Raw genomic sequence first — 27,196 nt, forward strand, 5'->3', positions numbered from 1 at the left:
GTCTCAGAGTAACCTCACTAGGCAATTAGCCTGTAGATGACTGGTAACCCTGAAATGGAAAGAAGGGCATGAGGGAAAGAAAAAAAGCCCGGGAATGACATACCAGTTAAGACGTCAGAGTGCCTCAGAGCACATAGTTTTCGGGGATCCCAGTGCCTGCACCTAGGCTACAGTGTGGTTATTTTGTATTTGTAATCCACAACCACCCACTGTCTCACAAACACAGGCTACAGCAGAGTTGCTGTAATACATCTGCAGAGGCTTTTGAAAGATTTCTGCTCAGGCATAACTGCATTAGATCTGGAAGGTGTGTCTCCACTAGAAAATCATCATCTTATCAGTCAATACTGCATTTCTGAGCAGTCAAGTAGATACAGAGGCCTAGAAAATGCTCCTCTAGAAGTGGTAATATAAACGAACTTGCACCATTTCCACTGATTATCAAAGCAACAAGTAATTTTCAGCAATGGAAACAGAGGTGCTGAGAGTCTGCAATAGGGGTTGATGGTCAACTGCCAGACCCAGTAGTCCACACTTCACATATACTTACTCAGCTTTCTCAAAGCAACGCAAAGCCCATCACCACCCTCAGTACGCTTCTCCAGCACCTATCACTCACTGAATTCTGAATTTCCCTGTCTTTGACTGCTAACTGCATTTTGTTCTACCCTTATCTGCCATACTGAAAAGTTTTCTCTGCCTTAGGCATGAACTTATACACCGGGCTCAAATTCTTCCCCTCATCTTCTCTTTGACCCACTGCCAAAATAGACACAGCTCTTGGAGTGTCTAACAACATGATGCGTTCTAATCTTTTATCATTTTCATATCTTCTCTCAAAACTCTCTCCAGCTGATGAAGTCTAGAATCAACTGGCTGTAATCTCCCAGGCCATTCCTCTGTCAGTAATCTCCATTTCTCAACAACTTCACAGAATTATCAGCTAACAATACCGCCCAAGAGAATTCCTGGTAAGCTGTAAACCACACAAATTAAGCTTTTACTCAGTGTGAAATCCAAATATATTTTCTTTCACTGGCAATAACAACAACAAAGTAGGATGGAGACAAAAGCACCTCATCACAAGTGATGCTACAGGAATCTTTCAGGGCAAAGGAGGAGAAAAGCTAACTATACTGGCCAGGTTTCAGCAGCAGCAGAGTTGAGCTTATAATACTTCACTACACTGGCCAGAGACTAGATTCATTAGGTTCAACAACCAAGTTAAAATTCCTGTATGAAAACCACAAGAGGAGGCAAATTATTAATTCCAAAAAGTAGCTGAAGACTTTAAAGTTTAAATTTGACACCTGGAGTACATGGTGTCCTGGCAACACAACAAACAGCAAGCTGCCCTGTCCAACGATACCAGCTCAAAGGGCAGCAACTTCCATTCTGCCCCATCTATACGCAAGCATACATTACAAATAAGTAGAAATGTAAGCATATTGAAATTCAAATTTAATTTAATCTATATAACTTTGAGAGTGCTATACTAAACTAACTGAATACGGACATGGAGCTCCTATGCCGCTGATCCAATTAACAACTGTTCCCTTGCAATTTCCGTACTAGGCAGCATGAGGCCGAGACCCGCTCTGAAGATTCAGGGAGAGCAAATTCATTTTTATGCAATGCTGCAAATCCAAAGTAATCTTCTGTTTTTGATATATTTCTAGCATTTTATCAATGTGACTGAGAGTAAAATGTGGTTCACAAGTTGTAAGATAATAAAAGGTTGCTGAAAAGGAGACTGTCCTGTGAAGAAAACTGAACTCGTCAAACTAGCTGCAAAAAAAATCCTGAAGTAAAGATTATTCTGATGAATACTGTGTTTCACAAGTCAGAGTATAAATGATAGTTCACATACAGTGTGTTAGAAGATACGTGTACTATGTGCAAACAGAGTGATAGACAGACTGTACTACAGACTCTCTTGTTCAAAACGTAAGCTGGATTTTGAGCCAAAATCTGAAGAAATATTCCTGTTTTGAAACATTTTAGGCAAGGAGGAAGTTTTCAGTAAAAACACAGAAGGATTTAGATAATTCATGTTTGTGTTGTGATTCTTCTTGTCTGTGAATACTAATACTTCAATGAAAAAAAAAAATCTAAAGAAGTAGAGTCTCAGAAAAATCCCAAGTTAAACAGGCACTATATTATCACATCATTATTTACGGGACATTTTATCACCATAAGCAACAAGTCCTTTTGATTCACTGTTAATATTACTACATACTTTATGAAACATCATGTTCAACCTGTATTAAAAGCATGCTATGGCTGAAAGGTTGAACCAACAACCAGAGCTGAAGGTAGAATGGCTCTATAACTTTAGTTGAGAACTTCAAAACTTTTGTTCTAAACATTCGTTTTTCTGATTTTCTTACAAAATTTTTCTTGCATTGTCATATATCTAATTATTTTATAAAGGATAATCTTTTACATCATCTCTGCAATATTTGGCAGCACGTGTTACCCCTTCACAGGTGAGAAAACAGAAAAAGATGAATGCTTGCAGTTTCTACGGCTTTCTGACACTCAACATCAGGCACCTGCATCATGAATTTTCAGAAGATTTGGGAAGCTCACAGCACAACCCCATTGACTATGCTGCTGCTGAACCCAGTTCTCCTGCACAGATGCTTCCTGAAATTAAACCAGCTATTGCAAAATTTTCATCTAACTTGCCCATCACATTAGTAAGTTAAAGTCTAAACCACTTGAAGCTAAGGTTAAACATCCTTGAGAGGAATCCTCAACGTCTGTAATGAGGAGGCCACTGCCATTGTTTCTCCCCTCTCTTGCACTCACTGCCCATTCTATTGCTTCTGCAGCTACTCATACAAATGCTGAACTTCTTTCATTTCAGAAACCACACTAAATCTCATCTCCCCTCTCCACTGGATAGATTGCAGGGCTCCAAAAGAGCCAGGATGTAATTATGTAATTAAGGGTAACATCAGCAGAGAAGTGAATTAATGATGAAAAGGCAGTCTTAATTTTTTGCTTTTCCTAACTCCTGATGGCTTGATTTTACAACCATGAAGCTTTTATAAGTTTTATAGTGTAACTTAATATGTTCAAAAAATGATCCTAAGAAAAATTGTATCAAATGGAGTAATGAGATCCAGGGCACAGTCCTCTAAGCATAACTACCAGCTCCAGTAGACTATTATATTCCAGATCAGCCATTAGAGCAGAAGAAATACACTCTCTTACAGGTTGCCCGAACTATTTACTCCTAACATAGTTCTAACAAAGCTGCAAGTTTTTGAGGAGTTCCCTGTCCTTTCTCTGCTGGCCCCAGCACCCATCACCCTTCAATCAGTCCGGCTTTGCACTCTTGCCATCCACCTCTCTGATCCAGGCAATACCTGGCCTGCCAGCAGGAGCGAAGACATGTTCCTTGCTCTCTGGTCTCTAATCCAGGGCCAAGATCTCTCTGTGGAGAAACAAGTGAGAGGAAAAACCTATTTTGTTGCTCCATCCCTGCGGATGCCACATTCTGACTAAGCCTGATAGGACGGACCATGCTCAGCACACAGATTCTCAAGCAAACTGAGTTGCCGGCACCTAACAACCCCCTGTAGGGCATCAAATCAAGCCATGGGATTCCACTGGAATAGCAAAAGACACAGTGGGCTGCCATGGTAACACAGCCTGGCCAATTTTCAGCCTCTGCCCCAAAGAATTAGAGTATCAAAACAAAGGGACAGGAGACTTAAAAAAAAAAAAAAAAAAAAAAACAAGGAGGAAACTGTGTGTTTCTGTAGCCTCAACCTGAGAGACAGCTAAGTTATTTTAGCTGAACTTTCCAAATATTCAGTTGAGCCAAACACATGGCATGGAAAACATCAGCTCAAAGGTGTCAGAGTAATAAAATCACAGAGCCATTTTCCCAGTTGCTTAGAACAGAAAACAAGGTGATCCCCACTGCAAGCCCAGCTACCTGCTCCACTTTGAAAAGTACGCTGGAACATAACAAAAAAATGCTGTCTGTGCAGGTTTCCGTGACAAACCACGAGGGCATCCCAGGGCACTTGAGGACATCCATCAGCAAGGCTTCTTCAGGAGCTGAGCTGGTTCCTGAGTTTGAATACATCTCATTAAACTACACATTTAGGCTACGCTCTTGGCACGTTACAACAAAAAAAGCTAAAAGATCACAACAATAAGAGTTATAGCCTAGAGACCTTCATTGCTTTCCAAAGTTATTTTAAAGCAACTCTCAAGGAAAATTTTTTACGCTGTTTTTTACAGCATAAATACACAAAAAAAGTTGTCTTCTATTTTGGTATCTCTGCTGAAATGAGAGTCAAATAATTTGTGTATTTACTCAGCATTCATATAGATTATACGCAAATTATTCAGCATCCTTCTGGAGGTGAAAGCAAGAATATCAAAATAACAAGAGGCTGAGCAAATGCCAGGAAGTTCCTGCCCTATTTCATTTTCTGGATTTATGTTACTACATAAGTCTTCTACAAAAGAAGAGGTTTTAGTCACATTATTTAATATTTTTAAGAGATGAGAATTTAAATAATCTGTGATCCAAAGAGAACATTTACATTTGAGAGTTCTTCCAAACACAGTGCTGATTGCCTGGGACAGACTCTGTATTTTCTGTATTTGTCGGTTGTGGGTGAAGTTCATTTCATCAAAACCAGCCAGAACGCAGCTGAGGAACCGGTAAAAATAGCTTGTGAGTGGATCTGGAGAAAAGCTTGTGCACCTGAAAAGCTTGGCCATTTTACTCCAATTTTATGTCTCTGATTAAAAAACAAATAAGGAAAAGGAGATGTTAACACTTGTACAAATCTAGCCAAAGTTAAGAAGAGAAGAGACACCCTTCGACACATTCCGTAAATTCACAACTGCAAGGATCAAAATACTACACAAAAACGTGAGACGTCGCAGAGTCTTTCTCTCTCCCGCCTACTGCCTCCACGCGGGTTGGTTTATTTGCACTTCAGTTGTCGAGACAAGAGTTTGCATTACAGCACTCTGCGTGCTGAGAGAAGAAGTTGGATTTAGAGACAGCCCCTAGGGGAAGAATTCAGGGACGCGCAGCCCCGAGCACCCAGGAGGGGCCTCCTCTTCTGCGGAAGGAAGCTCCTGGGGAGCAACCAGAAGCACCAAGCACAGCTATAGCACAGGGGAGAGAAATTTAGGAAGATAAAGCAGACAGAGCAGTTAGTTACCTCGGTGTTTATTACAGCAAGCTGGAGATATAGATCAACCCCGTGTCCTAGAGCCCTCGGTGCTTCGAGGCAGAGAAAATGTTACAAATTGCTCACGCAGCCCTAACTATGCAAGCTATCCACGGAGCCCGCCAAGGAACACATGTGTTTCGGGCATAAATCGTCCAATCTATTCCTTTCTGAATTAACATCTGTCATCGTGACACCATTCAAAATGACTGAAGACTGGATCATATTAACAACCACACATCTTGGATAAATATTTACTGTTCAGACTGCTTTTTTTAACATATTATTTTTCGGTTTGAAAGAAAACTAATTCAAACAGCATAATTCCTGGAGCTGTGAAAGGGAGTCTTTTTTCAGCCACTGATAGAAAGCATCTGATTTTATTTACAAAATCAAATTGAAGTTTATTCCCTCCTCCGTGAGTCTCCACACTGCACAGGGGTAAAAGCACAGCATCCTGTGGTGTTGCAATCCTTTCTCAAGGGCTCTTCTGAAGAATTTTGTTATGCTGGAGGCTGCTCACCTCAGAGACTCCACTAAGCCTTCTCCCTCAGGATATGGAAACCAATCTGGCTAATTACTCATCAGGAAGAGAAAATTTTGCTCTGATCCCTGTAGGCAACTGGATGAAGCAAATAAATTTACTTTAATGAAAAGCTGCCGAGGCTTATTACCAACTTGCTCTCCTGCTCCTTATAGTCAACAAATAGGCCATAGAGAGCAAAGACAAGGACTCCCAAAGTCACAAACCAGGGTGGCCAGAAGGAAACCCAAGCCTGCAGCCCCACTCTGGGTACACCCAGGCAGGAGAAGTTTCCCAGGTAGTGGACTACAGCTGTCTTTCAGAAGTCTCAGTAGTCACTCAGTGCACACTTCTGCAGATGTATCATTCCAGTTTTACAAACTTGGACCACTAGGAAATTACATCTTTCCAAGAATTTTATCTGGCTTCAGCTCCTTCCCCAATACACTCTGCTGTTTCTTATCAGTACTGCTCGAAAGATCGAGAGAGCTCCTTCTGCCATCCTCCTGGACTTCCTAAACAGCAGGGAGCAGTGCGCCTGCCATCAGCAGCTCCTGCCTCCAGCCCTTAATATTTTCACACAGCTTGAACAGAACTTATCCAAGATATCCAGTCTTGATTTTAAGACCTCAAATAAGAGCAAATTTATCAAGCCTGTAGGGCAGATGTAGCAAGAATTAATTATCCTGATATAAATACACTGCCGTTTTTTGGCAGTATGCCTAGCTTCAGATATGTGTTTTGTCTCCTAAATTAAAGAGTCTTCTGAGAAGAGGAAAAAAAAAAAAAAAGTTCTCCCTAGGTAGATACAGAGAGACTATAAGTAAATCTCCTCAAAATCTCATGCATAAGCTAAAAAAATTGAACTCAAATCTCTTAGACTAAGGGAGGCTTTATAGACTTCAAATGATTCTTGTAGTTCTTTACCAAAGTGTTAGTACAGAACATCTTTATTCCACTAGCACTTGCGTGAATGGCTTATGCCCTCTGGGTGATGTCTCAATTTCACTGTTGTTGATGATCTCTGACTTTTCCCATGTACTGGATTCACAAAGTTCCAGTACAGAGGAACATCTGCTGCATATGTGGGCAATGCAATACCCACAGCAGGCACAGGCTGCGCTAGTGGTAAAGTGATGTACATCTGGATGGAAGAGACATTCTATATTTGCATGTGTAGCTCAGTGAAGGTGGTGCAGTGCGAACTCAGCAATTGTCTGTCCACTGGGTTTGCCAGCTGTTCAGTTCACAGGTCTGGGTCAATGAACACGCATATGGTGGACAGTATGGACCCAGCCAGTGGTTAGAGATCCAAAGGAGGACAGAGGATACTGTATATTTGTAAAGTGAGGGAAATTTGAGAACATCCTGGTGCAACAGGAAGGTGTGAGAAAGCAGGACATAAATCCATAGGCAACCAGGTTTCATCAGTTCTGCTGTTTACGGAACTGTGTTTCATTAAGATCAGCATCAGGTTTGTATCCTTCATATTCCTTGAATATTCTGAGCCTATTTCTAATCAGTTCAGCTACCAGTTACATGCACTGTGACCTTGAAATGCACCTACCAGGATTTGCACAATATTGATGTCTAAATACTGCCATTGCCTGCCAAGGTGGGAGAATGCAACGTAAGTACCTCTTGATGCTCTTTCAAGACAGCTGCACTTGCTCTTCAGTTGGCTTTTGTTCATGTTGACTTTTCAAAAGAAGAGATGTGAAAAACCTGCAACTCTAAATTAGAGGGTGATTATCCCTCTTTTTTGACTTTAGCTGAATCATAGGTGGAAAAGGAGGGAATGATCCAATATCTGGAAATGGATGGTAATTATCAGTTGGATGGCAGCAGAAAAAGAAGAGATAAGAGGACAATTCTAAAGAAGAAATTGTCTTGGGACAAAGCAGGATAGTGAGGTGATCCCAGAAAGGATGTCCTAGTTGAGCAATGTTTCTACCACTGAAGAGGCTAATTCCAGCTTTGGTCACTTCATTTAAAAATGATGTTAAGGAAGAGGAACGAAAGAGCAGAAATATGACTGGAGCTCTGTGATTTTTATGTAACAGTTGGGATTACTGCGCCAGAAATGATGATGATGCTGTCTTTGCAGATATGGAATAAGGGTTCTTTAAGGATACCAGAGACTAGTATGAATAAATGTTTCTCATCTTTTGACAGGAAGAAAAGTGTATGGAAGAGGGAGTTAGGTAATGGCAAGCAAAGTGAAGTTAAAAAAAAGACTAGGGTCATCAAAAGTTGGGGTCATTAATGATTGTATTCTTGCAAATACAGATACTTTTCAAACCTTTGATTCTTGGAATTTTTTCACCCAGAAAACCAATTTTTTTTAATTGCTTTAGGTGCCTCGGAAGTTCTAGGTTCTGGGCATGACTATAGAACTTGTGGATATGATGACTACCTAATCTAGATGGACAAGTTTTACCATAGAGTGTGAATCCATCTGATAATATGAAATGGTGCGTAGGCATACGGCAACAGCATCAGAGCAGCCCCTGCCACCAGCTAATGGTTGACAGTGTACTTACAGATAGACCAAGTATGCTTGGGTGGGAACAGCTCTCAGCTATGTAATGACCTGCCTAATCTTATTACACTGTTGCATGCAGGTATGTATGAATGGCAAGCTCCAGCCTGCATTTTCCATATCAACAACCTTCCTTTGGGAATCTGGCCAGGAAGTCTCCCCCAAGGCCCCTGTTGCAAACTGGGTCATTTGTCTGCTGAAGTTCCTGTATGGTCCTGGTCACTGTGGTATCTGAAAGCTCATTAAAAGTTATATTACACATATAGGAGAGAGACTAAGGTCTCTCCTTGTTCTGGCCAGCAGGTGCAAGATTTCGTGTATTATGACTGTATGTTTTCCTGCCTGTCTGATCATCTCTGGAGAGAAACTGAGTTCACCTTCTTTCACAGGGCACTGATGTTCAAACTTCTCCTTCTATCTTCTGGAAATGGCTCTGAACTCCTAGACGAGCTACAAAGAAGGCCTATTTTTCTGCACACAAGCCTTGGTTCTCCTGGCCTGTTCCCACCAATGCACAGTATTTGGTGGGGGTGGTGGAGTGCTGACTGGGTGAGCACAACATCTCAGGTACCTCCACCAACATTTAGCACAGCCAGAGACAAAAAAAAAAGTCATCATTGTCCAAAGAGTCACCCAAAAAAACAAACCAACTCCTTGACAAAGGAATACAGCGTAAATCATTTGGTAAGAGCCAGAAGAAGCTGCCTCAAGTTAACTTTATTATGAGGCATTTTCTTTGCTTCAGCATTTAGTAACGGTTCAGCTGCCCAGGCACTGAACCATCCTGATTATGTGATAAGGTGTTGTCTCCTCTCATAGCTGCTTCTGCAATCTCCCTCCCACTCCATGGGTAGAAATGGCCTTTCCCACTACCTGCTGTGACCACAGGACAATTACCATTGAAAAGGCTTTCCTGCCTCTCCCCTAGCACAAGCCTCATCATGTCCTTTTAGCAAGGTAGTTGCTTTACTCACTGCCATGCCTTCCTATATTACAGCCCCAAGGGGTTTATTTGTGAATGGCTGTTTAGGGGGAAAACTCAAATTTGTGAAAGAAATAGACCAGCCCTTAAGCTGACTTCCCACATCAAAGACTTGCTCTCATTTATCATGGAGCAGCAAGTCCAGTTTCTGTCCCCTTCCATCAGGGAGTGAGGAGGAGGAGGAGGAGGACATCAGGCAATGCCTACAATACCTTTAACAGATGAGCTAGAGCTCTGTCTCAGCACAGGATCAGGCTACAAATCTGTACCCAAACTTCACATTTATAACTCATTAAGGCAGCTAGTGCTGGGTTTACAGCTCCACAGAAAACAGCTAGAGTCTTTCTCACAGGCCTTTCAAAGCTGAAAAGACCAATGATACACAAAGCATTTTTAAAACAACAAGCCTATAGGAGGAGAAAAGGGAAAAAAGGAAATTCGCAATCTAGAAGGAGACTCTGGAATGAAACTGCTGTGTGTCAGCACCTGCACTCCATTTGTCACCCACAGCAAGTGACAGTGTTGGAAAGAGCATGCTCCCCCTTCCGCAGCCCAAACTCAGAGAAATCGCTTGCTCAAAGGCTGGACTCAGCTCTTAAGCAAGTCAGAAATATATGCATGTGGATGAAGCTTTACTTGGGGTTGGATAACAAGCAGCAGAATAGATTCACAGCCTCACTACTTTCCTCAAGCTGATGGGAGCACAGTGGCTTCTGGTAGTTTTTCTCAGAGATGCAAAACAGCCCACAGGCAAGGCTATTAAAGGCTTCAAGGAACCTGCAGCGGACTAAGGGGCTGTGAAGTTCACAATCTGCCCTAGCAAACATATAGCATGTCAAGGCCATTAATTAAGGGAAGAGGATCTCTGAAAAGAGCTCAGCAGGCAGTAAGGGCTCTGGCAGCAGCAAGGCCTTGGCTCTTGCACAATAAGGCAGGCCCATGGAGCCAGGAATGTACTCAACCATATAGTTTAGCAGGACTAGTGGTAATCTGCTGGCTTAAAACAGAGGTGCGGTTGTCAAATGAAAGGCCAAAAAAACCCCAAGCTGGCAGCAGTAGAGATGAAGTCCTAGGTTAGGACTGGGAAGAAATACTCAGCTCAAAGAAGAGATGCACTTGTATAACCACTGACCTGCTCTTGAATCCCCACAGACAACAGTCACATGCTGGGAGAAGGAAGGAGAGGTTACATCCTGCCATTGCTTATGCCTCAACATCTGCTTAGGGGGTAGCTGCTATTCAGATGGCATCACTGCAGTGTGCAAGCTCTCAGAGGCATGCCCCTGCAAGGGACGGACAACCGAACTTGGCCTTGCTCACAGGCAGGTGCTCACTCGCTTCTATGATTTTTACTATCAAAGAGAGCTTCAAGGTGCCGCAGGCACTTACAGCACAAGTGACTCCTTTCTGGCAGAGGCTGCAGAGATTCAGGCTGGAAGCGGCGGCAGGCTCATTGCCACAAGAGAAGGAAGCCTGGGAGCTGCCAATTTCTAGCAAAACCTTTGCCCTCACTTGGCTGCTTTAGCACCATGTGCCAGATGTTCAGGGAAGCGAGCCCCAAGCAAACAAAAGCCTTCCCTCTGATTCAGTCATGATGCGCAAAGAGCCACCCTGGAAAAAGCTCCAGTGCTGTTTGGTACTGAGTGGTTTGCATAACTGGTGCTTTTAAGTTCAGCCTTTTGCTTCAGAAAAGCAGGTTGGATCACATAATGTGTGGACAATACATCTCGGATAAAAACAGTCCAGGAGAGTGTATGTAAGTGTTCTGAGCAACTGTCCAGGAATATTCCACATCTGGGGATGTACCAACAGCAGCCTTTTAGTCAGAGGCGGGATGTCTGGCAGCATCCCTGCTGCAGTATTGCTGCTCTCACAGCAATGACTGCAGGTCAGCACTGCCAAGGCACTCTTCAGACCAGTCACCAAGGACACATGAACAACAGACATCTGTGACCTTTCTGTAGTAAACACAGTTTCCTGCAATTGCTGGCTGTGGGACTCCAGTCCACTTTTTTTCTACTTGTACGTCTACATATTAGCTCAGGGTGGTGCAGTCCTCTCCTCTGCTAAATATGTCACCTTTGTCTACCCTCCAGCCCTTTCCCCCCCTTTACTTGCAACAAATACAATTATTTTCTCCTTCACAGTTTGTTCTAATGCTTCTCAAATGCCAGAAATTAGATTACTAGGGTTTTAATTGCCTGGACCTATCCAATTTTCCCCTCTTATATACAGGGCTATATACTCCAATGATACACTACTGCTCCAGCTTACTACCACAGACCTGTAAATTCAAGTGCCAGTACATGCAGAATGCTGTGACAGAGGCTACCCTTATTTTGCTGCTGACCCAATGTGAATATTTACCCCAAAAGGGTCCTTTTACTAGCTTAATCTCTTCTCTCAAGTTTTTATTTTCTTCCAGATATTCCTATTCCAGTGTGAAATAGAAAGCAGCTAAGCTTTTATTTTTTTATTTGATATATAGTCCAATGCTCCTCTTTTCATGTACCGTACCTCCCAGGTCAGCCAGGACCATGCAGATCTCCAGAAGGTGGTTTCACTATACTGAGTGTAACACACCAAATCCTCTGCCTCACTGTTTTACTGCTCCTTCTGCATCATACTTTTTCTTTCCTCATGTCTTCTGAAAATCCTCCTTTCTATAGAACAAAGTACTTATCCCTTCTTCAGTGAGCAAATGCTGCCAAAGGACTAACATAACACAGAGCAAATCCCTCTCAGCTGCAAAGAGAATAAGCTTATCTGACCACTGACCCTAGCAATAAATAGCCACTTGTCTTTCATTTACTCCTTCTCTGATAAACTCCCTTTGATTTAACTTACGCAAGAGAGGACTAAGCAAGGCTTGCAGTATCCAGTAGAGAATCTCCAATCAAGCAGGTCCAAGTAGGTCCAGTTCAAGTGATGTCTCAAGGAAATCACAACTGATATCCCAGCCATGATTGTAACACATTCATGCAGTTGACATCAAAATTCAACAGCAAAGGAAATAGCAGAGTGCAGAGTTCAGCCCATTTTATTGAGGAACGCGTCCACTTCCACAGCAGTCATGCTCTTTAGCAGGATGTTTCCACTTCCCTTATCTCTGTTTTGTGGTCAGACTCCTGTTCGTAACAATTGGTTTGCAGTGGGAATGACATCTTGCAGAAGGATGGGCCTACCCTCAGATAAAGGATAAGCAACAGTGGCATGAAGGGCCCTTAGGTCAAACAAGCGTCTCTAGATGAATTCAGGAATGGAAAGAACTTCCTTTGCCCCAGCAAACCAGCTGAGAGAGAAACAAACTCTACAGAAAGCACTGGGCAGGCATTTGTCATTTTGAACGTACCACACACTGATTAAAAATACTAACGCTCATTACTAGAACAAACAGAGGCCTACACCTTATTCCCGTGGCACTGTTAGCTCTCCATGGAGTCATTTCTTCTAGCTCAGAGATAACACTTCTTGCATCAGTCTCCATTAGAAGCAGCTGTGCTAGCCACCTGCTTGCAGTTAAAGCCAATGATAGTGGAATAAGATTTTAGCCTCAAATAGAGGGATACCATGCTAGAGAGCACAAGACAGATGTTTTCCAGTCAACTGGACTTCACCTTAAAGTATTTAATGAACTAGTCCAGTAGCCTCAAAAACAGTAATGACTTTGTTTGGGAACACGTGTAGGGTAGGGTATCAAAGGAGTGAAAGTGGACAAAAGTAGTGCCTAGTTTTAAAAACTCAAAAAGGGAAGAGAGACCATTCATAATTTCAGTTCTCAGAATAGTGAACTTAATTATTTGCAAGCACCTGAAAAATAGGTAGTAACCCATGTGTACTTGCTACGAACAAATCATTGCCAAACCAGTAGAATTGTTTTCTACACGAGAATAACTATCATAGAGGAGAAGACATGTACTCAAGTAAGGCTTCTGACATACCACTCTCACAAACATGCTGAAGAAACTTGCTTTTAATGCAGCTACTGTTATATGAGCTCAGAAGTGGCCAAAAAACTACCCAGAAGGAATCATCAGCGGATTCACTGTAGAAATGGAAGGATGTATTACATTGGGGTTTACTCAGGATCCAAATCTTTTCAGTGCTTTCATCATCAACATTTGGAATAAAAAGTATGTTTGTTAAATTACAGAGGACACTAAGCTGGAACAAACGGCAGGTATGCTGGAAAGCTATGCCAAAGAAACTTGGCAAATTGGAGAAATGATCTGGAAGAAAACATTGGTAGGGAAAAGCGCACAGAACTGCTCTTTGGCAGGAAGACCAAACTGTTCAAATGCAGGACTGCAAGCTGAGGCAGCAGTGGTTCTTCATTCTCCTGGAGACCTGGAGTCAGAGAGGATCACAGCTGAACACTAGCCTTCAACATCATGCCACTGTGGAAATGGCAAACAGTGGATGTATGAAGAATGAGGACTGCAAGGCTATTTGCAGCACTCTGCACACTTTTGGGCACTGCTCTTTAAGAAAAATATGCATCAACTGCAGACAATCCAAAGGGCAACTTGAATAAGAGAGCTGGAAAACATCACCTACAAGAACTGAAAAAAAAATGGAGCGTTTATCTCAAAGAAGGGAAGGCTGGGGAACGAGCCACAGGAACATTCAAGTAACCTTGCAACGCAAGAAGCTCAGCCTCCTTCTGCACTTCACCAGGCTAAGCGCTGAAGCATTCAGTTAAGATTACAGCAGTAGCTTTCCCCAGTCTTCTACCAAGTTTTAACAAATTCCTTGCGGCATCTTTCCAGGAGCAGGGGACGCCACACTAGACTCTTTGTACTGCCCCCATGACTGCAAGCATGAGGTAGAAATTCAGTTTGTTTTGAAGCAAACCACTCCATCCTTGGACTTCAAATCAAACACTGCAAGTTCCTACAATTGCATTCATGTTGCACAGCACTAACATCCTCTGCCTATTAAATACAAGCCTTTCCCTTGCCCAAAATGAAAGATAGGAGCATGACACAAACAGCAAAGAAAACAACTTTGGACTCAACTATTCGAGTCATAAAAGCCCACTTGTGCTTGGCCAGAGGCTAAAAGGTAATCTTATCTGTCTAGCACCAGGAAAATAATTGGAAGGTGATGCCAGTGTGAGGCAAGAGGAAGGTATGAGCCCTAAGGCCATCTATATAACAGTTGTACACAGTTATATTCCCAGACTGTTTTCATTCTTTATATAGTGAGCTGCCAACCTCCTGTCTTGGTCTCCAAACACACAATCTAATATACCGTTCTCCAAATGTCTGCTTATTTTCTGAAAAATCACTAACAAGCATCTGAAAACAGAACTATAAGTTTTCTAAAAGAAATACTATACCCAAACAGAGGTCACTTCATGACAATAGGAAATAAACCATCCACCGAATGAGCAGCTAGTGATTACAACCTGCTTACTTTTAGGATGGGTGAAATAGAGAACAACCCTGACTTAACAGTCTCACAATACTTCAGAAGGGCTCTAATGTGACTGACTGGAACAAAATATCTACATGGGGAAAGTGATGGACTCATCATTTCAATGTTTAAGTTGGACTTACCGCCTTTCTTCCCGATAATTTAGCCAAGCATAAACCATGAAACTCAGTATAGCAGAAACTAAGCAAAATATAATGGTTTATGCTATTCAGGAGGTCAAAGTCTGCAGATTGTAGCCTTTCCAACAAGTCCTGCCGTTGCTGTCACCTCCTTTCCTCCACTGCCACTGCCCCCTTATCCCCAGCTCCCATTTCCTGCTGTAGCCACTGTCTTTCTTTTTCCTCTGTTCTTGAACCCTTGGAGCTTACAAAACCCATGCAAGAGCTGGTCCTTTCAGGTATTCTTAAATTCAAATTGAACACACTGTTTGGTAGCACACACTATGTCTTTAACGGAAAATCTCATCTCTGATGAGAAGTTACACAGATGTCTTTGTAAAACATAGTTAATTAAAACTGAAGTCCACAGAGGTTACAAAAAAAAAAAAAAAAAAAAAAAAAGCCTTCAGATAAATGGGGCAGGCATGCAGAGAAATTCTCCTCAGCTCAAAACATGGCAAATAACTGCGGTATCTGCCCACCACTTTTAATTAAGTGACCTTCATAATGCCAAGTAAGTGTTCTTACCACTTTCTCTTTGTAAACAATGTATTTCAGCCACTTGAAATCCTGCCATTTGAATCCCGCCAGAACAAATAGCGAATCCTTCTCATACTGCTCCATTTTCTGGATTGCACCTTCAGGATATGTGATCCGGAGAGTTGTCTTGCCACCCACATCTTTTTCAAAGCCCTTTACTGGAGCCGAGTTCAGCCTGCAGGGCAACCAGAGAAGACACTGTCACAGATTCCCATTCCCATGCAGTCATGCATGTCGATGATACAGCAGTCACTGTCGGTCCTGAGCTCCCTATATATAGCGGCAGCGGCAGCAAGCAGAACTCTTGTAAGTTTTCATTGCAAACAATTATGAAGTTTTATACGACGTGGCAGCAGCTTAATTAAAAGCCATTTAAATTATTTGATTAAATATAACGTAAACCACTTCTGCACTTCCATTCTTGTGATTTAAATCAGGTTGGAAAAGCTGATAGAAAAGGAGATAGAAAAATAGCATCCACACACATTTAGATTAAAGTCACAAACTAAGCATTAATATTTTAATATCCCATCACTTCTAGGATATCTACTTGAATTTTGCAAGACTGATGAGCACACAGAAGTGCTGCAAGCAATGATGTAGTTCCATGGCAGTTTAAGCTGACTAGAGCCAGTCTTAGGCTCTTACCCCAGAAGAGATTTTGCACTGGTTGTCTTACCAAGAGAGAGATATTTTAGAGAGCTAAACAAGCTAATAATTTTCAAAATATGGAACAATTTTCCTGTAGTTTTATTCCCCAAATTGGCCCATCCCTACAATACCAATACAAAGGAATAGGTTGGGCTGCATAGTTGGGATAACGCTCGGCAGCATCGCAGTCTCACTGACTGTAGATCACTGATGAGTTTCTGCTATGGAACTGCATCCCACTTCGAAAACACCCAAGCAGAAATAGAGCTTTACTCCTGGGAACATTGATTTCTCAGGGAATGTTACGTGTTTAGCTGTGTTTTTATTAAAACTCCCCTTAGGGACACATTTTTTTTTTCCCTTCAAAAAACAAACTGTTCTGCTGTTAACAGTGATTATGACTTTCATGATATTAAAGTTATTCAGAACTTCTTTGTACACATAGGCCAGTCTATTCAATACTAGAAGCCCAGAGATGAGGAAATTTCAAGTAACTTGGAATACAAACCTTGCTGACATCAGGCAGCAGCCCCTGATGGAACAGCACTGCCTGCTTGAATTACCATAGCCTTCTTGACTTGGGATAGTTCAATATACTGGAAAGTGCTTATGGACTGCAAATTTTGTCCTGTAGGAATGTTAATGAGGATCTGGATTTGTCTTTTTCAGCCTGGGTAAGCATTTTAGATGAAAAACCATTTTAGATGAAAAACCTTTACTAGAAAATCCCTGTATACAATCTGAGATTCTATTCAGAATTAAGCAGAATAAGTTCTTATGCATTTCTAGCAAATGGAAAGCAATTTAAGAATCAATACCACCACAGTTTATATCAAAGATGAAACCTTTTTTTTATTCTATTCCATAGTTTATATCCCCTCACTTTGTACCATACCCTGACTTCAAGGTACCTACACCCGGCTTCCTCTAAAAACAGTGCTCCTAGCCAGTCTGGTCACTTGCCTTTTTTTCTAGACTGCATGTTCACATATCAGTCATCTTTACTATAAATATGATTTAAATTTCAAGGAACTCTGTCTTCCAAGGCTAAATAACTCTATAAACTATAAAAGCACTTGGCCCTATTGGAAACAGACAGAAATACAACCAAGTTCAATGTAAAGAATGCTGGTTAAACATCTTTTCATATGTTTCCTAGGACTTGAGGAGAAGCTTGGTATCTGGGATCTTTTCACAATTCAGTGTATAGCGCTCTGGCAGGTTTTTTTTTCCCCAGCTGCTGGGTTAGCTGTTTTGCAGTTTACCTTGTTAAAGCTCCCCAAATTCAGGACTCTTGCTTTGTATCTAGACAGGAAACAAAACAAACCATTCCCCTAAGTAAAATGAACTCAAGTCCACAGCAAAGGGCCAGAACACGAGTTGCTGACAGAGTCCCACTAATGAGGCAGCGCTGCCCGCACAAAGGTCAGCGCCCCAGAGGTGGCACGGGCGATGGAGCAGGAAAAGTTCTGGCAGCCACAACCTGTGCTCACAAAGGTGCATACTAGAGAGCTTGAACCTTTCTCAGGCAGGACAAACTGCTAAGTATAAACTCAATCTAATCTTCCAAAACTTCAGTTAGGAAGCCAGGTCCCCCTATACAGCCCACAGAGGCAGGTTTCTCCATAAAATGTTTCAAAGTTTTCGTCTGTCTCCTGTTAGCTGTGTCCACTGACAACATAGGCAAGCTTAGAGACACTAACTCCTAACTTGAGAATTGTGAAAACCCTCCCACTAAGATAGCAGCAGCAGAGTAAATCCCTGCCTCTTTCCACCCAGGAATTTTTGATACACATTTGTTTTCACCCTGGCTGCAATCTATTCTAAGGAGGCATTTCTACTCATCAGAGCACTCGTGGTTGATTGTAGCAAGTAGCTCCTGCTAGGTAAAGAGTGGGACATCTGGAAATAGTGTCTCCACTGAAGTCTCATAATGCTCAGTTAAAGAAAAAACTCCAGCAAACTTGCTCCAAGCTGTTTTAGAATTGTCAGAGCAGATCTCACTCCCTCTACCACAAGATCAACATTCGTTGCATGTAAAGACCACTAATTACAGCAATGCACAATGCATCAAAAAACTCCATGTACTCCTGGGTCACACCTTTGTTCATAATGTGTACTACGTTTCTGCTTTAAAAATTCACCTCCTAGATCCCAGATCTGATCACTCAAAGGAGTTGTGTAACCCACTACAAAGGATATCGAAAACAAAGGACTTGAACCCTTCCCGAGCCTCCAGAGAATTAAAGGAAGCAGGTGGACACCTTTAAGAAGAAGTCTCCTCTCACCTCCTCAATCCCACATACAAGCACCTGGCTTCATTTAACCTTTACATTTGACTTTTCTCTCCTTTATCCATCCCTCAACCAGCACAGGTGCTTAGCTGCCCTCTTTTCCTCTCAGCTTGCAACCTGATTTGATTTACTGATGTGGAGAGAAAGGCTTGGGCTTTTAATTTAGAAATTAAATTGTAGACCTTCTGATGTAAATCTTAGTGGGTGGCTTAGTACAAATGGATTGAAAACACTCTCCTGCTACTTTATGAACAGTCTGAGCCTAAGAAGGGGCTATAACTGAGTGACTTTGACATATTTTAACTCAGCCTAAAGAACTGCAACTCACCGGATTATGGTGAGTAGGAAGAGTTCTTTGATAGTAACTGATAGAGGGATGCACTTGGAGAAGGGCTGTAAAAGTTTTGTCCTGTTCTGAACAGCCACCCCTGTGTCCAGAGCAACACAGGGAAGCAGGAAACAGCACACAGGAAAAAATGGCTGAGAGGAATCTTGGTCTTTCTGTCCAGATTACTACTTCATATACATTGCCAGAAGTTGAGAAAGTAATTATGATCATCTGCGTCCTATTCCCTCCTTGTGTGCCCACTACTAGCCAAGGTAAGAGAAAGGAGACCAAGCTAAATGTTACCTTCTGTGTACTTTAAAATTCTTGCACTAATTCCTTTCTTTCTTCCACCTTAGCTAAGAATTTGCCATTTGCTATCACATCCCATGCTTGACTAAATTTCAGAGAGATGAATCAGTTATTTCCTTTGGTATGAAACCAGTTATCTTACCAAGGAAAAATACCAGCTTAGACTATGCCAGACCAGTTTTGAAAAAGTTGCACTACAGTTTACCCCATTATTCTCATTTGCCATCATAATATTTTGTTACTCTTCCTTCAGAATTTGCTATAGAGCTTTGCATTCTATTCAAGTCAGACTAATGGGTCTGTAGCTCCCTAGCTCACGTCCCCCTTCCTCCCACACACTCTCTCTCTCACTCTCCATTAGTACAGGTATTATGTTTGTTAATCTCCAGTCACCCAGAACACCTCCCTCCCTTGACAGATTTATTACTAAGAGTTATGACTAGATCTGTGATTTCACATATCAGCACGTTTTTCCAGGATTCTGAGATGGCGATGATCCAACCCTGCAGCAAAAGCGGAGTCCTAGCTTCAACTGTGGTCATTTCCATTTCCACACCACTCTGCTCCCTTACTCAGCTTCATCATCCGTAGTGAAAATGAGGCAAAGCATTCGTGACTTTCAGGGCGTATGTAGAGGTGTTTAATCATTACTGTGTCCTCACTCATGGAGGCTTCCTGAGACCCTGTCCTGCACAGTACTCAGTTCTTTCCTTTCTAACTGAGAAGTGGGAGTCCTGGGGAATGCTACACATGTATAACCAATGATGCTTGCTTGAACTACCAAGGGGATGTATTTGAGAGCAGATCTAATAGTATGTTTTACTGATTCACTACGTAAGGGCATCACTAAAGAGGTAGCTTTTAGAAAAGGTGCTCCAAAAAGGAGGTGAAAGTGAGATCATAGGACAGAACACATTCCCAAATAGTTGTGGAAAATGGAATGCTTGAGAAGAATGCACTTTCCCGTTGATTCGATCACCAGCGGTAACTTAAACATTTATGTGGTCTAGTTTTTCTTTTCTCTGTCTTAGTTAGCACTTCCACACTATTGGCTATTATCGCTAGTGAACACTTAATCTTTGCCTGCGTAGCATACCTTCCGATACAGAAATTGAATATATGGTAAGAAAACTGCAATGCCAAAGACTCACCTGACAACAACATCATAGTCATCAATTTTTAACCCCAACGACTTATTTGCAAGAACTCCACCATTTCCCACAATAATACATCGTCGACAGCTGAGACTGTGGAAGAAACACATGGAAGAGGTGATTTTTGTAATATGACTTTAAACATACAGAGCTGCTTATATTTAGTTTACAACTATCCAAGAATTTCAGAAAACCTTTCAGAATACTAAGAATTAAGGAATGCCTGGGCATTACATGGGATAAACTTATTTCAACACTTCACATCACCTGTGACTTGATGAGATGAGCTGTCAGAACAAGCAGCTTCTCTCCCCCCACACCCTGTGTCTGATGGGCTTAAATCAAACCCATCTGTTTACTTAAACCTCCTCATAATTCATTTAGCCCTGAAACAACAATAAACCAAACACTAAGTGAGGAAGTCCTCTTTCTAAGCAATTTTCTGAGTGCAGACAGACCTTGCCAGGTTATCTGGGGTGTGCTCACCTTGTTAGTGCAAAATTGCTGCAGTTATGAGACTTCAAGAGACAGAAGAACATTAAATGGCTAGAAAAAGGAACCTCCTCCTCCCACTCCATCCAGTAGGAAACACACACAGAGACACAATGGGCGAGGAAGTGGAAGGAAAATAACCTTAATTAACAAAGAAACAGAAAAGAAAAGGAAGAGAATAGTTTCTTGTGGAACAGTGAGTCACAAGAACTCTCTGCAGCAGATGTTAAAAAGTGATTTCGTTTTGAAGACGGAGAGGACTTCTTTCCAGCCATCTAATCCCAAATGCAGCTGGTTCTTCTGGCAATATGCCTCTATCTCTGGTAGTTCACTGAAGGAATACGTGTCTGCAGAGCCCTTTTCGGAAACGGTCCAAGACAATCAGTTGTTTGGAGCAGATCTCTCGGCTAGGCGGCCTTCCTGGTCCCAGACGCAGCTCACTAGTCTCTTCTATGCTCTCCTCTGGCCTTGCTGTGATCAGTCTGAAGAGCCAGCATGAGGGAAGCTCTGCTTACGTGGGGTCTGTCTTTTCAAAGCAGAGCCGGAGTACACTTTAAAAATTCAGCTAAGCCACTGAGGCTTACCCCGTTGACAGAACCATTAGCTGGAGATACGCACAAAATTAGCAGTACAGCACCCAAGAAACACTGACAAACAGCTTCCCAAGCCTAAGTAAGGGTACTCTGCTTTCCAAAAGAAAAGATCTCCTCAAGATGACAGTCATATTATTTCAGTGCTTGCATCTAAGACCAGAGAGGTGTGGATGCTTGTGATAAGCAAATCGGGCAACACCGAAAGAACCTTAGACAATGGCACAGAGAAGAAGAAAGTTCTGGTGACAGGACGAAAGCAGAGGAAAGACTTGATTCAACTAGCCTGCATATTGTGGCAAGAAGGGAAGGGAAAGAATCAGTCACAAATATATGCACCTGAGCAACAGACATACCAACAGCTTTGTCAAAAACTTTAAGGAAATAGGGCTGCAGGAGGAAAAAAATGCATAGCTCAGTTCTGGCTAGGTGAAGTTTCAGATGATAATAAGTTGTTTGGATGTTTACAGTAAGCTAGTCTGACCTCCTAAAGAACAGACTGCTGGGTGAAATTCTGGAATTTCTCTCTCTAGTTGTCTCTAAGCCATAACTTTTTTTTCAGAAAAATATCCTGCTGAAATCTAAAGGCTACAAGTGATGGAGACTCCCCTCTCTCCCTTCCCTTCTTATTGTTATGGTGCTAACTTTTACCAAGTTTAAATACAGATGTGTTTATTTCAGCCTCAAAACACTTACTCTTTCCTGTTCTGCTAAATTAAAGCACCATCTACTGTCAGCAGTCCCTTCCACTTCTGCATGTGATCCACCCACGGACAAACCACTGCGTATAAACATCTGCTTCTGAGTGGATCATCAGTCAGTGGACCGGTGAGCATCAGCTTCTATGTACGAGGTAAAAGAACCAGTTCTGCCAGCCAATACCCTTCCATTAGCCTCTTTTAATGACCCTGTTGCCACCCAGTATTAGAATACTCAAATCCCCTTCTTAATTTTCTCTTGACCAAATGGAGCAAGTTCATCACATCTCTTACAGTATGGCATCTCTCCTAATCTTGGGTCATGCTTGTAGAACCTCTCTGAACCATTTTCAACTTCTCCTAAAATATCTGAAGCACTGACTCTGGAACAGCAGGATGCAGAGCTAGTAGTGCTCAGAGCAGAGTCCCTTTTTATGGCAGTTTTATATACATCAGTTTGATGCTCTTTTTATAACCATTGGTTTGCAGAACATAATTCTCATCTTATAAGCATGACCTGTGTTCTCAACTCTGAGATGTCAGGCTTTTGATTTGGCTCCAGTAAGGAATGCGCTGCTCAGAAGAGGTCCAGGCTGATCACACCCTCCTACTCCTTAATACCCTGGTCTTTGCCACTAGCAAATTTTTCTAGAGTAATTTTATATTTCCTTCAGATCATTATTAACCTTTGAGAATACCTTACAGCAGGACTAATTCCCAGCCCTGACAATAACTTTTTTAAAGCTTTGTTATTTATCAGCTTTTTAGGAAGAAGATGTATCTACAGTGATGTTGTACAAAAATCTACAATAAAGTGCTGAACTGAAACAAATAACAAATACGTATCTTAAAAAGGTTGTCTTTATCAAGCTTCTAGCTCAATTCAAAAATATCACATCTGCATGACAAGATTTTGTTTCCATAAAACCCAAGCTAACTGGCTTCAGTTATGCTGCTATCCTCATTATGTTACAGATCAAAAATTTCAGGATTTTTTCTGCAAAACCAAGCTAATCAACTTAGTTACCTCTGTCATCACACATACTTCTTTAGTAATGGCACATTTGCCGTTCTATCCAACATTTCAAAAGTGTTAAAAAGTAAACATTAATGATACAAAGAACTCCTTACTTAACTCTTTAAATACTGTTCTGTATTTACTGATTTAGAATATATATATTAAATTGTCATTTAGTATCCTCACAGTTATCAATAAAAATGCTCAAAATATTTCTTTGTTGCTGAAAAATGAGACAGCCTCATTCTTTTCTATAAGCAAGAGTGAAACGAATGAATGAATTGTTCTGCCTCTTTTTACCATAACTGAAGCTGGGCAAAGATGGTTATCATGTCTGAACCACTGTTATACCCTGCTGGTCTTGATATATTTAAATATTTGCTCCTCTTTAGAACTGCAGAGCATAGATTTTTCATTAGTGTCTTATTGACACTAAGGATGTATCTTTGGCCTTCTAACTGCTTACTTTTCTTTCAAATGTACGTCACATACTGTCATTATAAAGCCTGACATCTCTGTTGCACACCTAGAAGGCAGTATTCACGGGTAGAGATCATTCCTCAGGTACACACGGCGAGGACATGATCAGTCTTGGTCTTTGCCTGGGTTCTGCACGTCAGGCACACACAGTAAGGACTTTTTTGATCAAGATAGAAGCAGAAATGTGAGCTGCCTTGGTCTCACGAGCTTTGGCAATAACCTTGTGGAGCAGTGAGAATGCAGAAAGACAGTCCTGTTGCCACTGCAAAAGGGACACATCTGGCAGGGATGTCAGGTACCTGACTTCACATCCTGATCAAACACTTGGCCCTGGCATAGTTGGACTCCATCGTGAGCACTGCCTGATGGTGACTGAGCACTGGCGCAGGAAACTGCCAAAGTCACTGCTGGTTTAGGGCAGGTTTCTGGCTAAAGAAACACACCATGCAAGATCAGTTACGCAGCTGAATTGTTTCTCCACAAAGATGTGCAAACACCTTTTTGCATGTTTACATAGTATGTCAAAGTCGTATTTCCTTACCAGAAGAGCTCAAGTACTGAAGCACTTTGGACACAGCCCAGGTTCCAGTTTGCTACTAGGGTGGTATGAGGGCGGGTCATGGACTTTCCCCACCAGAGCCTCCAGAGCCCTAAACTGAGAGCCTGAGCCAGATGTGCAGCCTCTGACACAGATGCTCAGAGTGGATCTGAGCTCATCTACATGAAAACCAGGATTCACACTGATCATCATTAACTATATAGCACTGTAAACACATGTATGCATTGTATCAATTGCTACTTCCTCTTCCTCTCTTATCAAAATGCTTTAGGGATTTGTTAGGGAGAAAAAAACAGAAAGCCTTCTTTTACACAACTTTGGAACTACTTTGGGGAAAGATACAGCAGAATATTTTAAAACAACATCTTAAGGGGAACTGGTGCTTTGGGAGACTTAGCATATTCTGATTTGATGTGGCTGCTGCTACATAAACTGGTGCTAGCAACCTGAGGCAGAAGGGAACACATCTCTCCTCTCCTGCTCTACCAAGCTCCTTCCTCATCCATTAGTCTATTTTAATAAAGATTCCACTGTTTTTATAAAAATTCATCTCAGTTATAAGCTCAAAATCACAATTTATGTTCATCACCACATCAAAACAATATAAATATCAAAATCTGATCATTTTGTAAATCTCACAATTCACCATCACAGAAATTTAAACTGAAATCAAGAAAATGCTCAAGTCCAGCTGGCAAGAGCTGGAAGGCTAGAAACCAAGCCATGAAGTAGCAAAAATGTCAGGGATATAAACAGGTGTGGAAAAGCCAAGAGTGGGCAAGAGAACTCTGACATGTCAAAGACAAGATACCATCAGCATCTGCATTAGGGAGAAAGATATGCTGGCACTGAAGGAAGAGGACATATTCTTGAGAAAGTCCACTTGAGCGCCAATCTTCTCCAGAAAAGCTCAGACCTGAGTTGCAACTACCCCCAAAAACACAGCTGCAACTTTACCTGCCTCCTGCCCTGGAGTAGCAGCTGTTACTGGAAGCAGTTCAACAAGAAGGTGCCATAACAAGGAGACATGAACAACAACTAAGAAAGGACGGCATCATTTGCACCGTGTTACAGACACGAACCAAAGCATTTGTTCACATGCCCTCCAGCTGCTGCTGTTATTAACACAGCTCTACTCACAATGGAGGGATTAGTTATAGTGAGTTGGCAAAGCTGTTTTGTGATGATGAAAGGCGTACGCATACCTGGAAGGATTGAGTTTGCCTCATTTCAGCACCATGTCGGTACATTGTATCAGGAAAGGTGCATCAGGATGCCCTTTTGTCACAGGGATAATCAAGCAAACAAGGTCACTTCCAGGGCTTCTGGGAGGTACGTGAAGGTAGCATCTCAATGGGAGAACTGTGTGAAGGCCAGAGCTGGAAAAGCTTGGGTGGGGAAAAGACTGAAGGCTCTCTGCAGATCCCACTATACAACTCTAATCCCTTTTTTCCTTCCTATGCTCTCACGCACTGCTCTGACCTCACCTCCCCTGCTTCTCCCACCCTTCCCCCAGGAAGGCTGCGCTCAGCATGTGATTACATGAACATTTGCCTCAATAGATTCAGAAGTGCTCACCCTCCCCACCCATCCTTGGCCCTCTCCCTCCCATACTGCAACTCCCATGTTGTGCCAGTGCAACTTCTCAGTGGGAAGGGAGTGCTCTAAATCATGTCACTGAAATGACCCGGGTTAAGAGAAAAACTTTTAAATTGGAATCATTTCAGTGACCCAATTTAGATTCCCCCCTTCAAACTACAGCCTGAGAGCAGAAAGCCGCGGCAATGGTAACTTTTTAAACTGCCTTCACCAACACAGAAAACACTGGTGTAACTCTATCTTGTGGAGAAGCTAAACCTAGAGCTTTTCTTCTACTCTTAAGAAGCTAAGCCTGGAGCTTTTCTCCTACTTCTGAAATCAGCTTACTAGACTTCAGGAAGCCTACAGATGGAAAGGCTCATAAGATCTTCTGGTCTGACACCTAGTACACTACAAGTCATTAAATAGCAGCTTGTTGTTTCTACATGGAGCCAATAGCTTGTCTTTGCCGAAAGCATCCTCCAGAAAAAAAGACATCAAAACCAGAAAGTAAAATGGAAGACCCTAACATTTCCCTTGACTAATATCCCTCAGAGATAAATCCTTCTCTCCCACTTCTCTCTGAATTCATCTTTTCTACACTCCAAATACAAAGCCTTATTTCAGCTCTCAAGTCCCCCTCCCATTGTTCCAAGGGGTGAGCAAAGCAGGGAGATCCGGACTTTGTCCCTGACTAGGTAGCAGTAAAGGAGAGCTCAGAACCTCAAGACCTTGTTCCTTGCACACAAGAGCCACCACAGAGAGGAACTGTTGGCTCCACCTTTGGGCTTGAGATAAAATGAAGGGCGTAAGATCTCCATCAGCTCTTCTGAAATCCAAAAGAGCAGACATCCATTACTGCCAGCACTGCAATTCGTCAAGTGATCACAGCAGAGCCACCATATGGGAAGCACACTCAATCTTCATCTACGCCCTACTCACTAAGAAGGCTTCCAAGAGCAGCACTGAGATACCCATACCATCTCCTGCAGTAACTTCCTCTGTAGTAACTCATCTGCTGCAAATCCATACACCTACTGCTTTAGGCTCTCCCTACGTGGCTTGCTACTGTAGGCCTTTCTTGTCTCTTCCTCCTACCAGCTTCAATTTTTCCTCTCGAAGACCTGCTTGTTTGGTAGAACTATGAGAGATGTTTGTGTGTCAGCAGTATATGCAGCAGCTGGAATCAAATGGATAAGGATGTGCATATCTAGCTGCCATCATCAAAGGCTGGCTCGGGGGATGTGAGAAATGAGACTTAATTCACTTTTGCTTAATTTCAGGAAAGCAGCATGTGCTGCCCAGGAGACACATGTATGATGTGATCCATTCGTCCCACAGAACTGGGGAAACAATCTAAAGAAATGATAGCAGCTACCAGCAATTCATTTAATCCTATCAACTCAGAAGATATCCTTAACCCTTCTCCCACAGTATCTCAGTCCTGCTTGGCCTCAGCTGTACTGCCCATGTATACCCTGCACCATGTGAGTGCTAACATATACTGGTTGCACAACTTCAAAAGGCACTCTGAGCTCCTCATATTTGTGTTTCAGGCAGGTATAAGGAACCTGTGCTACACAAGCAACATTACTGCTTTGCATTAATCACAGAAGTTCCTGGGGGAACAGTATTTCCCAAAGATATC

At 42.1% G+C, this 27,196-nt stretch overlaps 1 protein-coding gene across 9 annotated transcripts in view; it reads right to left on the reverse strand.

Annotated features, from left to right (window-relative positions):
• ST3GAL3 (ST3 beta-galactoside alpha-2,3-sialyltransferase 3) overlaps window positions 1–27,196 on the reverse strand; it is a 188,328-nt gene that overhangs the window by 37,542 nt on the left and 123,590 nt on the right. For all 9 annotated transcript variants that reach the window (XM_062581131.1, XM_062581127.1, XM_062581123.1 and 6 more), the window contains 2 exons: window positions 20,131–20,226; window positions 15,386–15,572 (listed from right to left, as the gene is read on the reverse strand). In XM_062581131.1, coding sequence (XP_062437115.1) covers window positions 15,386–15,572; window positions 20,131–20,226 — 283 coding nt within the window. The remainder of the gene's footprint in view (window positions 1–15,385; window positions 15,573–20,130; window positions 20,227–27,196) is intronic.

Source organism: Rhea pennata, chromosome 8 (genome assembly GCF_028389875.1).
Source record: "Rhea pennata isolate bPtePen1 chromosome 8, bPtePen1.pri, whole genome shotgun sequence".
Classification (NCBI taxonomy): Eukaryota; Metazoa; Chordata; class Aves; order Rheiformes; family Rheidae; genus Rhea; species Rhea pennata.